Source organism: Periplaneta americana, chromosome 5 (genome assembly GCF_040183065.1).
Source record: "Periplaneta americana isolate PAMFEO1 chromosome 5, P.americana_PAMFEO1_priV1, whole genome shotgun sequence".
In the NCBI taxonomy this organism is placed as follows: Eukaryota; Metazoa; Arthropoda; class Insecta; order Blattodea; family Blattidae; genus Periplaneta; species Periplaneta americana.
In genome coordinates this window covers 89,810,861-89,826,382 of record NC_091121.1, presented here as the reverse complement: position 1 = coordinate 89,826,382, position 15,522 = coordinate 89,810,861, and the positions used below count along the sequence as shown (strand labels likewise).

Sequence of the window (15,522 nt, the reverse complement as noted above, 5' to 3'; positions counted from 1 at the left end):
TGGAGAGTTTCATTATAGGGTCTTAGTTTCTTCTATTATTCTCATTAATACGTGGTGTGTCTAAAAAGTTCGGTGAATGGTGTCATAGCTGAATGGCAACTTGGCGCATGTGCTTGCGCATGCGCATGGTTATTCAGAGACTTGGGGAGAATAGATACACAGCATGCAATGCACGTGACTGGCAGTGTAAACAGACTGCGACCAGTTGAACGTAGTCAGTGTGAGAGGTAGTGTCACAGCGCAATGGAGCAACGTGTAAACATCAAGTTCTCCTACAAATTGGGGAAGACTGCAACGGAGACACATGGAATGTTGGTGCAGGTGTACGGGAGGGAAGCCGTGAGCAGAAAATGTGTTTACGAATGGTTTAAACGCTTCCGTGAAGGGAAGGAAACAATTGAGGATGAGCCACGTTCAGGTCGGCCATCGACAAGCAGAATCCCAGAAATGATCGAGAAAGTGCGACAAATGCTGGCACAAGATCGGCGACTGACTCTAAGATCAATTGCGGAGGAATTGGACATTAGCAAGAACACGGTGCACACCATCGTCCGTGATGATTTGGTTAAGCGGAAGATCTGCTCCCGATTTGTGCCGCACAAGTTCACAGACGAGCAGAAAGCAAAACGGATGGAAACTTCTGGTGATTTCATTTCCATGTGTGACCAGGATCCATTGCTTCTGAAAACCATCGTCACGGGAGATGAGACCTGGTTCTACCAGTTCGGTCCGGAATCAAAACGGCAATCGATGTCATGGTGTTCACCGACTTCCCCGCGACCAAATAAAAGCCGTCTGCAAAAATCCAAGGTGAAAACACTATTGATCGCCTTCTGCGACAAGAACGGCATCATCCACAAGGAATTTGTTCCTGCAGGTCAAACCATTAATGCTGCATTTTACCAGTCCGTTTTGAACCGATTGCTACAGCGTATCCGGCGGGTTCGTCAAGAGTTGCACAGGACTGGAAAATGGATGCTGCTCCATGACAATGCCCCTGCACACTGTGCGATCCGTGTGCGCCAATTCTTGACTAAAAGTTCGGTGAATGCTATCAGAAAACAAACAAAACAAAGATACAAACAATTTTTTTTATTGTCCTTCAAAATAGTCGCCACCCGCTAAAACACACTTTTGACAACGTTCGTTCAGCTTCTGGAAACTATCAGCAAAGGCCTCCTGTGGAATCGATTGCAGAGTCGACCTGGTTGGCAAGTTGGTATAGCGCTGGCCTTCTATGCCCAAGGTTGCGGGTTCGATCCCGGGCCAGGTCGATGGCATTTAAGTGTGCTTAAATGCGACAGGCTCATGTCAGTAGATTTACTGGCATGTAAAAGAACTCCTGCGGGACAAAATTCCGGCACATCCGGCGACGCTGATATAACCTCTGCAGTTGCGAGCGTCGTTAAATAAAACATAACACCATCGATTGCAGAAAGGCTGTCACACGATTTTTTATGGCATTCACGTCCGCAAAACGTTCACCTTTCATGGTCGCCTTCAAGCGGGGAAACAGGAAGAAGTCCGCAGGGGCCACATCAGGGGAGTACGGAGGTTATTCATGAATAGGTATCATGTTCTGAGCCAGGAATTGGAAACGGTCGGTGAATGCTATCAGAAAACAAACAAAACAAAGATACAAACAAAATTTCTTTATTGCCCTTCAAGAAAAATAGTCGCCACTCGCTACAACACACTTTTGACAACATTCGTACAGGTTCTGGAAACTATCAGCAAAGACCTCCTGTGAAATCGATCGCAGAACGGCTGTCACACGATCTTTGATGGCATTCACGTCCGCAAAACGTTCACCTTTCCTGGCCGCCTTCAAGCGGGGAAACAGGAAGGCCGCAGGAGCCAGATCAAGGGAGTACGGAGGGTGTTCAAGAACAGTTACCATCTTCTGAGCCAGGAATTAGCGCACACAGATCGCGTAGTGTGTAGGGCCATGTCATGGAGCAGCATCCATTTTCCAGTCCTGTGCAACTCTTGACGAACCCGCCGGATACGCTGTAGCAATCGGTTCAAAACGGACTGGTAAAATGCAGCATTAATGGTTTGACCTGCAGGAACAAATTCCTTGTGGATGATGCCGTTCTTGTCGAAGAAGGCGATCAATAGTGTTTTCACCTTGGATTTTTGCAGACAGCTTTTTATTTGGTCGCGGGGAAGTCGGTGAACACCATGACATCGATTGCCTTTTTGATTCCGGATCGAACTGGTAGCACCAGGTCTCATCTCCCATGACGATGGTTTTCAGAAGCAATGGATCCTGGTCACACATGGAAATGAAATCACCAGAAGTTTCCATCCGTTTTGCTTTCTGCTCGTCTGTGAACTTGTGCGGCACAAATCGGGAGCAGATCTTCCGCTTAACCAAATCATCGCGGACGATGGTGTGCACCGTGTTCTTGCTAATGTCCAATTCCTCCGCAATCGATCTTAGAGTCAGTCGCCGATCTTGTGCCAGCATTTGTCGCACTTTCTCGATCATTTCTGGGATTCTGCTTGTCGATGGCCGACCTGAACGTGGCTCATCCTCAATTGTTTCCTTCCCTTCACGGAATCGTTTAAACCATTCGTAAACACATTTTCTGCTCACGGCTTCCCTCCCGTACACCTGCACCAACATTCCATGTGTCTCCGTTGCAGTCTTCCCCAATTTGTAGGAGAACTTGATGTTTACACGTTGCTCCATTGCGCTGTGACACTACCTCTCACACTGACTACGTTCAACTGGTCGCAGTCTGTTTACACTGCCAGTCACGTGCATTGCATGCTGTGTATCTATTCTCCCCAAGTCTCTGAATAACCATGCGCATGCGCAAGCACATGCGCCAAGTTGCCGTTCAGCTATGACACCATTCACCGAACTTTTTAGACACACCACGTATATTAATCTAATATTTATATATTTATTTAAATCCACCACCAAAAGTAGCAGGCTTCCAATTACAGGTGGCTTACACAGATATATACACACAATACATAATAAGAAGAAAAAAACAAAACAAATAACACAAACTAAAGAAAGAAAATACATAACGGTAATAGATGCTAGAATATAGTATTGCAGTTAATATAGTGCCAAATGTCAATATAATGATGCAAAATTATTTAAAAACTAGAGTAAAAACTTTATAATACACTTTTTCATAATTTAAATATATAAGGAAATACAATTCTTTTTAATATTGTATGAAATTTTTCAACTGAAATCTAATTGAGAATCACAGTTTAAAGACAGAGAGTTATAGTATTACATATAACAAACAATGAAGAGTTCTTGAAGAAAACAGTTCTAGGAATAGGAATAATAAAAGGTTGCCTATGACATAATTCTGTTTTTTTACATTGAACTGAAGGAATTTAAGAAAATCACAGTTATTCAATATACCGTTAACAGTCTTATAGAGTAAAATTGGACTATTTATTAATCGTTGAGATGTTAAAGTTTTATAATTAAATTCAAAAAGTAACTGATTAAATGAAATTGTTTTGTCATAAGACGATACGTGATGTTTTTTAAATATAAATAACGTAAAAATCTTTTCTGTATCCTTTCTATTTGCATCTGATGGGCGTAACGAGATCTTGTCGATCCTTAACTGAAAATATATATTATTTAAAAGCCGTTATACCGTAGTTGAACCATGGCCTTGTCATCTCGCGCAAGCTACGTGGGCGGCAGCACGTGGAAATCTTACGGACTAGGCACATTTTTGTCCACTGAGCATCCAAGGTCATACTTTAACTAACGTAGAACTGCTTCTACATTCCCTATGTTCTAAATTATTGAATACCAATATCTTAAACTAAATTCTGACCTCGTCATCCATTATCTCATCCTAATGCCGAGGTCAACAAAGCATGCCTATATGCCCCTCAAGCTCCTTCATGGTGTACACAGGATGATTCAGTAAAAACGTTAAAAAATTAAACTGAAAATAAAGAATACTCTACCGAACGTTTTGAGATAAGGAACTTAGGGTTGACAGCCAGATTAAGGCGCTAGGGTCAATTTCGCTTTAAGTATCTGGGACAGAATTGTAGACTACAGGACCATGTTATTGGGCCGTAACTCCTACCTATGGGTCTAAATGGGCACATATACTCGTGTACTTGCAGTTCGTGCTCAGAATTTTTGCCCGAGTTATTGGAGAACGTTTCCTTTGCTGACCGTGAGAGGATGTACCTGCAGCATGACTAAGCACCGCCTCAATTCAGTGTAGATGTCCGCAAAAATGTGAATACATTTCCTGGTCGCCATATTGGAAGGGGAGGCCCTATTTTACCTCCGAGGTCTCCCGACATGGATACACTCGACTATTTCCCATCATATAAAATCGCTTGTTTATAAGAACTCAGTAAATACTTGTATGGAATTACTTGCCGGAATTGTAGTTATGATTAAAAGACACTAGGGATATTTAAAAGGGTATGGCAGAATTTCGTACTCCATTGTCATGCTTGAATTGAGGTTGGTAATGGACAATTTGACGAACTGTTGTAAGGTAAAAAATGGTACATCACTTAATTTTGTAAATAATATGAAAATACTTTTAGAATGTAAATAATAAGTGTAAATATGAATAATATGGAAACAGTAGACAACAGCAATAGTTAAGTTTAAGCCCATATGTCCTTAATCTGACTTCACAAAACCCAAAGTTGTCTATTTCGAAATATACAGTAAAGCATCTCTTATTTCCTGTGTAGTTTTTTAACGACTTTACTGAATCACTCTGTGTAGGAGATACCTTTATCTTTAAAATATCCTAAATAATATTTAATTATGACAAGATTGATACGCGCTACTTTCACACATACACCACTTATGTTGAGACAAATATTGACAAAATGTTGTATCCCCTAATCGATGTAGAGTATCAACAATGTTTCGACCGAATCCTTCAATCTATATCCAAGTTAATCACCATTGCTAATTACAGTTTTCATTATCCTAATGTTGTATCCAACTATTTTCGTTTTCTCCTCTGATTAAAGTGATATTTAATAGAACTTCAGTTCAGCACCAGTAATGAGGTGAAGAAAGTTGCGAAGGATTTCCCGGAACATTAATGCAGACTAAAGTACTCCAATCTAAACGTAAGAAACTTGTGCTTCATCACTATAAACGCGTTGAGTCAAGATTGAAATACGTGGAGGAACACTTGAGATTGCAAGTAACCATGAAATTAAAAAGAGAACAAGGCATTCAATTTCCTTTCCATTCGAAGTGTGTAACGTTGTAAGCACAATGAAATAAAAACTGTTCAAAATTAATCAGGTCGATATCTAAAAAGCGAAACTACAGTATTTCGTTTATTACAATAAATGATCATAAAGTAGAGAATCCAAATTATATTTCAAATTTCATAACAGCTTTTATATTAATATCATTGGTAACTTATATATTCAAGATTTTGCAGAAGCTATTGCAATTTATTGGTTATTTAACATGGATTACATACAGTATTAATAGTACTGAATTTCTAGATCTAACATTTATTTCCAGTCCAGAATCAGATATTATTTTACAGAAATGAAAAAACATTTAAATAGAAAGAATTCTGGATTTGGTGAAATACTAGGTAAAGTTCTGAAAACCTATTCTATAAACTTTATGTAATGTGCAATGAAATATATCACTTCCCCAGAAAGACACACACGCAATATTGAAAGTAATAAATAAAATGACATATAAAAATATTATTTCAAAATATAGGCTAGATCCATATCATTATTAACACTGCTAACAAAATGTTTGACGTAGTTATATAATAGATTGTTGTTGTTGTTTAGTCAACTGTCCGAAGACTAGTCTGAACCTCATAAATGACACCATAAGGTAGTGGTTCGCAAACATTTTGAAGGAGCGACCCTCTTTTGGACGACACTTCTGAATGCGACCCCCAGTACCAAACTGGTAGGTTACTTAACAACATTCGAAAACAACTTCATTTTTGTTTTGGTTTTCCGATAAGCTCACAATAATATAATGTATAATAAGTTTTAATTAAACCATCTATGCTTATCGAAAACATAAATATCTGCAAAATTGAAAACAACGATTATTTTACTTAAAATAGTGGATACTACCCAAAGAACGGCCAAAATAGAAGAATTCAGAGCAACAATAATACGAAATATTACATGAACATAATTTCTAGCAGCCTATTTCGCTGATATTTTCGAGCACGTAAACGTTTTTAATAGTAACTTGCAAGGGCAAGATATTAATATAATAACACCCAGGTATCAAATCAAGAGATTTCTGATCGATATCACTTGACAAAAAGGAATGTGAAGCATTCAGTGCATTAGAAAACTCGTGGAAAATTTAACTACATGTGATACAATACTGAGTTTGTTTTTTTCAGCATGCAATTAAGTTTGTACAATTCTAAACAACAGCCTTTTGAGTATTTTCCGGAAGACACTCAAAATAATACTACAGTCACTGATGGATATAAAATCCACTTTCAGATAGTTGCATTCAACCGGCTGGGAAACAAATTTGATATAAATATCTGCATATCTACTGGTAGTATGTTGAAACTAGTTTTTTTTTTTTCGCAGAGTGTAGACCAATTTTGGATCGAAAGAATGTATGAATACCCCGAGTTTGCAAAAAAATTTCTTAATTTTTTATGCTCGGCCATGCCGAAATGTAGTAATTATACACCTGGTAGTAGCCCTTTAATGCACCTCATTAAAGTACACCTATTCATTATAGTTCAGTTGTTTAGCCAATGAGAAATCACCATTGTAGAATTATAAAACCGCAAGTATCGATTATTCTCGGATATGCAATCGAAAGACAACTAGCGAAACGTCACGGAGGCTGGAAATCCAATACTGTCGCAGAAGGTTATGTTCTGTTACTATAATAATTTGCGTTAATTGTAAATAATATTCAAATAAATTCAATTTGTCATCTCGTTTTTCAATTCTAAATCAATTTCCAGGTTATATCAAGATTAATGTTCATGTTATTCTGTAGATTATATCAAGGTCAATTACATTCGTTCCTCGGAAAAAAATCAATACTTTCGCGTCTGCGCACATTTCACAATTTAGAAGGTCAGTTCCGCTCACTTAGATAACCATAACATGAATACTTATGAATAATTTCAAGTTAAAAATATGGTCGAGCATAAAAAGTCGTATGAAACTTGTCTATAATGGTAATTAAGACGCTCGTATGAAAATTATGAAACTCGCTTCCGCTCGTTTCATAAACGAACATACTCGCGTCTTAATTACCACCATTATAGGCTCGTTGCATAATGTACTATTATAACATTTGCAAACTCATGTATGTACGCAGGAGAAAAGGGAAAAATGAAGGAGTAGTGCTTTTACGAAATCAGAACGGAGAAAGTATAACTGATGACAAAGAAAAGGCCGACTTATTAAATTCCTATTTCATTTCGGTTTTCAATATTAATAATAATAATAATAATAATAATAATAATAATAATAATCCCGCTGATAGGAGTGGTTGTGTCACAGACCGTGAATGTGAACCAAATTCGACTTTCAAAATAACTTCCAAAGGGGTTAGAGAGAGAATAACGAAATTAAAAAATCGGAAGTCTCGAGGACCAGATAGTATTGCTACAGAGATTCTTAAATTAGGTTCCGAGGCCATAATTCCATACTTAATGCGTATATTTCATGTTTCCATAAACAATGCAGCTATTCCATGTGACTGGAAATCAGCTATAGTGGTACCCATACATAAAGGTGGAAATAAATTAGATGTCGGAAACTACAGACCGATTAGCCTTACATCTGTCGTATGTAAAGTCATGGAGCATTTGATATCGGATTATATTCGTCATGTTCTAAATGCGAAAGACTGGTTTTACAACCGCCAGCATGGTTTTAGGGAAGGCTTCTCATGTGATAGTCAAATTACGTCGCTGGTTCAGGATCTAGCTGAAGAGGTAGATAGAGGCGGAAGAATCGATGCAGTTGTGATTGACTTTTCGAAAGCATTTGATTTGGTGCCACATGACATATTAATAGATAAGTTAAGTAGGCTAGGAATAGATAAAAGAGTGGTGCTATGGATCCAAGAATTCTTAAAAGGTAGAACCCAGAGAGTTAGAGTAGGTCATGAAATATCGGAAATTGGAAATATAAGTTCAGGGGTGCCACAAGGCAGCGTTCTGGGTCCATTACTCTTTATAATATACGTAAATGACCTATGCCAGGATATTACATCAAATGTGAGGCTATTTGCAGACGACTGCATTATCTATAGAAAGATTAGAAATAATTCAGATGTAGATGCTATTCAAACAGACTTGAATAACATTTACAACTGGGCGTTAAAGCATAGGATGAAAATAAATGGTTCTAAAAGTAAATCTATAACATTTTGTAAAACCCGAGAGGAAACTAGTCTTAATTACGAATTCAGTGGTGTTGTAATTCCGCAAGAACAATGTTGTAAATACCTAGGAGTGTATTTAAACTCCAAACTTTCTTGGGGAGAGCATGTTGATAATGTTACAGGCAAAGCATGGAGGGCACTTCACTTTATTATGAGAATCTTGAGAAAGGCTAGCCCCAAATCGAGGGAAATAGCATATCTAACATTAGTGCGACCGTTAATGGAATACGGAACTACGTGTTGGGATCCCTATAGAATATATCAGATAAATTCCTTAGAAAGAATCCAGTATAGGGCAGCTAAATTTGTTAAAGGTAAAAGAGAAGATGGGAACGATACGATGAAAGAACTTAAATGGGAAACTTTGGAAAACAGACGTAGGAAAACTAGAATAACATCATTGTATAGAGCACATCTAGGTCAGAAAGCATGGGTAGACATAACGGCTCGGTTAGAAAAGCCAACGTACTATGGTAGGAACGATCATGATTTTAAAATCAAATGTAGGAAACAGAAAACGGATGTAGGTAAATTCTCATTTTTAAATAGAACTATAAATGATTGGAATGACCTACCTGCAGCGGTCTTTGAGGGCTGTCCTTCCTTAAGGAGATTCAAGAATAATTTAAAGAGTTGTGTATAAAGTGAAAATTAAAATTAAGGTGACATTCAACATTTAATTTTTTTAAGGTGGCATGTATTTATCTAGCCTGACGAATTCACTTCCTTGGTTTGAATTGTAAATTATTTAAAAATAGCGTGTAAGAGGGCCTTAGACTAGAAATGTTTAGTTTAAATGTAGTTCTGTTTATAAGTATGCATAAGGATGTAATTATTTGACTTATTTGAACTGTTGTATCAGTGAAGCGAGGTGAGTCAGTGAAGTTATGGTTTTACAGTGCAGTGAACAGTTCCGATCAGTGATAATTTATAGCGTCAATGAAATGTATTCTATAGTTTCAGTGAAATGTGTGCTAAAGTGTCAGTGAAATGTGTGCTAAAGTGTCAGTGAAATGCGTCATAGTGCCACTACAGGGAATGAGATGAGAGTAAAGTGAAAGACTATTGAAAATTATGTAGGACCTATACATAATTATGTAGGTTGTGTTGTAAAATTAGGTGTTTTATTTTATGTTTTATTATTATTGTGTTAAATTGTATTGTGAATTCTTATTGTATTGTGTATAAAATTGTATATGTGTTGTAAATTTTATTATGTATTGTAAATTTTATTGTGTATTGCTTATCATTTTAACTGTGTATTGTTAATATTGTATATACCACTGCCACCGGGTGCTTGCCCACTTGCAGTGTAAATAAATACATACATACATACAAAATAAGCTTTTCATCTATGATTTCCATCAAAACAAAGACAAGAAATCTCATTGAACTTGAAAGTGATATCATTGAGTGTGTATCGAATATAGAGTCCAGATTTGAGAGCTACTTTCTGAAGAACAAGAAAATGGTCGCATTACTACCTTAGTGTAGTATATAACTACGGAAACTTTTTATTTTTATTTTTATGTTAAATGTTCATGTTTCTGAACATACAGTAATTACATGTTAATTAAGCGTTTTTTTTTTGTTTTACCTATCTTATAGATCGTCTCGCGACCCCAGTCTGGAAACCACTGCCATAAGGCATTACTGATGAGGCAACTAGGCCAGATGATAATGGAGTAGGATGGCCCCTTCCTTTCCCCCCTCCATTGATTACATCGCTGACTAGTTATATATTACATATAATAGATTATATTATCACTTTGGAATCCAAAAATATAATATTAATTTCACAGCACTTTTGATTCATAAAAGAGAAACAAGTACAGAATGAAGCTTTTAAGTTAATGATGAAATATAATGAATTCTTTAAGTTTGAAATTACATGATAAATAATTTGAAAATTTTCCAAAGTGTTACAATGTGCACATCACAATATATTACTGATGTACTGTAGAAATAAATTAAAGTTACGTGGTATTAAATATTGGAGTTTAGGTTGGTTGATTTCTTAGTTATCAAATAGAAATCAAAGAATAAAAATAATTATACAAAATAATTACACATTTATTCACTCAGAATTTAGAAACATTAAATATGGAATTTCCCACGGATCAATTATTTTAGTATACTTTAGTGATTTCTCCTTAACCAGAAACAATAAATCCCAGATAATCTTACTTTCAGATGAAAGAAGTATTACTGCCCCGAGTGAATAATATAATCAGTTCATAAACACTTCTAATTTTTTCTAAATCTCAAGAATTAAAGGTTTAATGGTAATAAACTGTACTCAATGTTGATAAAAGCAGAATAATTAAATTAAAATGCTCAGTTTTCCTTCAATATTTGATTAAATGAAGTTGTTCTGAAAAAATCTATCAGCACAAATTTTCTTGGTTTTGAATGGGATAATTAATTGAACTGAAAAATACATATAGAATATATTACTCCTAAATTGAACACTGTCTGTTATGCACCGAGATATTTATCTTTTATTGATGATATAACCACCATTACAATTCCACGGATTGCATACTTCCGTTCCAAAAGATTTTAATTTCATAAAAACCTTAGATACAAAAATAATTTATTTTTACTCACTCACTTCTTTATTTCTTTAGTTACTGGTTTGTTTGTTTGTTTGTTTGTTTGTGCATTCGTTCCTTTACTTCATTTGTTTTTTGTGTGTTCATTTCTTTGTTTGTTTGTGCGTTCGTTTGTGTGTGGATTCGTTTCTGTGTGCGTTCGTTTGTTTGTTTATTTATCCTGGTAGAACACATATATGGTACAAAGCACGTACGGTCAGAAGACCCGTGCATTGGATTAGACAAAATTATGATAATATAAAATTGGTATGTATAATATTACTCAATAAATCCATCCATCCATCCATCCATCCATCCATCCATCCATCCATCCATCCATCCATCCATCCATCCATCCATCCATCCATCCATCCATCCATCCATCCATCCATCCATCCATCCATCCATCCATCCATCCATCCATCCATCCATCCATCCATCCATCCATCCATCCATCCATCCATCCATCCATCCATCCATCCATCCATCCATCCATCCATCCATCCATCTATCTATCTATCTATCTATCTATCTATCTATCTATCTATCTATCTATCTATCTATCTATCTATCTATCTATCTATCTATCTATCTATCTATCTATCTATCCTGGTGGAGTCAAGTCTTGGTTTTTCTGAGACGACGCATGCGACGTGTGAGGCCCGCCTCGCACAAATCCGGACTACACGAGAGATAGTGAATGGTTTCTATAACTGCGAGGTACGCAGACTTCGCATCTCGCAGCTATAGAAATTTATGTAGCTCTTTATAAATAGCATCGTCGTAATTTTAACATAAATCCTTTAGGAGTCCGTGAATCTTAAAAACACAAGCAAGACACGAAGGGAAAAAAATGTTAATTTTTAAAGAATGATAGGCCTACTGTAGTTTCGCAACATGAGAGAAACAGTAAAAGACATGAGCACTCACCGTAGCACAATGGTGGGTAGCGTAGCGTTGGATGTGACCAGACCAACGTAGATGGCGACCAGGGACGCGGTTCCCAACCCGTCAGTCGGATTTAGGGAGCTCTGCAGGTTGACGGTACCGACCTTGGTGGTAAAGTTAAACATGAAGGCTATGCTCAACATCACCACGTTACGCACAATGCGACTCTTTTCCTCGGGCGAGGATTCCACTTCCGGAGAGACTGACGGTGCAGGCTGTTGTGTTTGGATTGGCTCGACATCTTCACCGGGTACGAACGCGTGGTTCACGTACCCTCCGGCCCGCACTTCCATCTCCATCGCCTCTTCGCGGTTATCTATTCTCACAGTCATCTGGTCGTGTCCTGGAATTCATTCTAGAGTAAATCTAATATGCTTCAAGACTGTAATCATGTTCATTAACTGAACAATATGTGTTAAAATGTAAATATTTTTGCATGTCTATTTTGTAATTTCACGTTTTTTATTAGGCCTATATGGTAGCGAACTGTGGTTTTCTTAAGAAAAAGTAAACTAATAATCTGAAATTGTTTGTAATGTAATGAATTAATAAATACATTGATACTCGAATGTGTGATATAAGAAAAAATATAGATAATAATTGAAAAGAAAGCTTATATTGAATGCCCGAGAACAACATACCTCTACGAACAAAGAAAATCTAACCAAAATCAAAACACAGAAACCAACGATCAAAGGCTGAATGAGACTATGAGATTAATCCCTAAACATTTGTGATAATTGTAATGATAATGATGTTGATGGCATTTCTTCATAAACTACAACGTTCAGAAATATGTTGTAAGTTGTAGCAGATTTATCATTATTTGGTTTCCATCCCTTGCTCCATTAACATGTACAATTAATAAGATTCTACAACGTTGTTAATTAAGGAATTAATAAAAAATACGTATTATCATAACCACCATGATAATCATGATGAATGCAAATGTTTTATGTTTAGAGCCAATAGCTATATTTGATCATGAAGGTATTTTCCTTATCACGTTCATATATGACTGATGGAGTCCGGATTTATGTGCACTATAAGTTAAGAATGACACCAGGTGTAGTTGAGTGGATTTGGTGTCTGTTAAGAAGGTTTTTGAGTCTGTGTTCACAAGATTCTGAAATGTATAATAGAGGACGTTGTCACAAGTACTAGAAAATCTTGTAACCGACGCGCTGATTTGTAAGTGGCATGGCGGTTAGGATGATAAACCGTTAACGGTACCAAAAAGAAATACCGAATGACAAAAATACCATCTAAAAGGAGTGGGACTTTGCTTTTGTGTTTATAAACTACACTCACTAACATTATTAACTTTTAGTGCATATAAATCCAGGCTCAACTCATATTATATTAACCGTCCATAAATCAGGATAGGAGAAGAAATGGCAGAACTAAGTGAAACAGAGCGAGAACTACGACTAGAATACCCTTCATCACCTACCCTGTTCAACATCTACTTGGTAGATTTAGTAAAGAACTATTTTCAGAACATGGGAGGAGTGATATTAGGAGGGAGAAGAATAAAGTGCATAAGATTTGCTGATGATATGGCGTTGTTGATAGAAAAGTAGGCGACATAAGAGATGTGCTACTGGAGTTAAATGATGGCTGTGAACAGTACGGAATAAAGATAAATGTCAACAAGACGAAGACCATGGTCATCGGAAGAAAACTGAAGAAAGTAAATTTGCGAATGCTAAATGAGGCAGTAGAGCAATTGCAGAAGTTCAAATACTTGAAATGTAGCCTACTATAAGCAGAAACGCAGAAACATAAGCTGCTACTAGGAACCCAAAAAAGAGGATATCAATGGCAAAGGAAGATTTTGATAGGAAAAGGAACAAGTTCTGCGGATCTCTGGAAAAAGAAATAAGAAAGAGTATAGTGAAATGCTTTGTTTGGAGTGTGGCATTGTAGGGAAAACCCGGGCAAAGCGGATAAGCTAAGAACAAACAATGCCACAGGCTATATTTTGTTGCTCCCGAAATAAAATCTTCATGACATTGGTTGTGGCACATGTTGTCCACATAATAAAAAACAGCAATTCGTTTCTCGTACCTACGGACAGTGATATGATTTGAGAAAGAAAATATAGTTAATTATTCGCTTTGCCCGGGTACACGGGCAAAGCGAATAATTAACCCGGGCAAAGTGAATATCCCTATAACATTTTCACATTTCTATTTAATTTTTATTAACTGATAATAAAATTAAATCAACACATAAACACGATGTTAATGAGTTATATTAGACGATAGGATATGTTATTTACAGCCCATTATAGCACGTTAGATTAGTACAAAATACAAATTTGATCAAATCGATGTTTCACTAGCACTGAAGACTTGGATTTCTTCTGCTTTTGCTCCTGCCCATAAGTTACTTCTCTTCTAACGTTTTAATCGGTATAGATGTAAGAATTTCAGAGCGCTGACATTTTCTTCGTTGAACTCGTATCTTTCGAGCATCCACTTCTGGCACTGGTCTAAATCAAAAGAACTGACTTGGATTCTCTTGCTGACGATGTTGAGGGTTTTGGTGTAACCGGAACTGAAAATCTGAGTGTAATTGAGGTAGGCCTATTGAATATTCCTTCAATCTCTGAAGATGCCGACATCACAGAGGTGGTTGGTCCTGAGTGAGCATTAACTGTTTCTTCAGCCGCTGAAGAAGCTGGCACCGCAGAATTTGTTAAATCTGAGCCAGCTGTCGTTTCGCTGATTTCTATCTCAATTGGGCGATCTGTAAGCTCATCTGGGGCAAAATCTTCACCAACAAACACGTTATGGTTGTATGGCCAGATAGCAGAACCAATGATTGGACGATTTTATTTCTTCAAGTGCTTTCTTCATGGCTTCTTCAGACCATTTGGCTCGTTCCGTCTTCCTCTTGAAAAATTAAACCATCTGAAAACACATTACGACCCTTTTAAGTAAAAATTAAGATCAGTGTTGCTGATTTATAATTTAATTAGTGTGACTTAATACCTTCACTATGTAAAATGATCTAACACGCTTTATTACAATAGACAAATACATACAAAAATACAGCTAACACGTATATAGTCAATAAAGGTGGCAGGGCAAAGCGGATAAGTTATCCACTTTTCCCTATTCACTTTGCCCGCAGATGTCATTTCGCTTTCCATTTAAGGTTATAGAAACATAAACGTCAATAAACTTCTTCGTAAGTACGATTTTTAGAAGTAATCGTATCGCCTATATATTACTATCACATAAAAAAAACGTTTCTGCAGTATTGTGTGTTGTATATTTGTTTCTCTTACCTTGAAATATTTTAAGAAAACAGTCAATTTTCTTCAAACACACGCTGACTTCTTCTCTCACTAGCAAGAATGAGGACAAGTCAGTTCCAGCAGCAAAATCTGGTAGGGATTCTTCCCCAACATAGCAGAAAGCGCTACCTGTTGGCGTTTCTAAGAAATAGGCATTATTCTCTTTGCCCGGGTTATTCGTTTTGCCCGGGTCTCCCCAGGTATAGGGAAGTGACATGGACATTACGACAAAATGAAGAGAAGTGACTAGAAGCATTTGAAATGTG

At 36.9% G+C, this 15,522-nt stretch overlaps 1 protein-coding gene across 1 annotated transcript in view; it reads right to left on the bottom strand.

Moving 5' to 3' along the window:
* LOC138699963 (UNC93-like protein) overlaps positions 1 to 15,522 on the bottom strand; it is a 58,706-nt gene that overhangs the window by 39,495 nt on the left and 3,689 nt on the right. The window contains exon 2 of the mRNA XM_069826201.1: positions 11,932 to 12,292. Within this exon, the coding sequence (XP_069682302.1) occupies positions 11,932 to 12,281 (350 nt within the window). The 5' untranslated portion in view covers positions 12,282 to 12,292. The remainder of the gene's footprint in view (positions 1 to 11,931; positions 12,293 to 15,522) is intronic.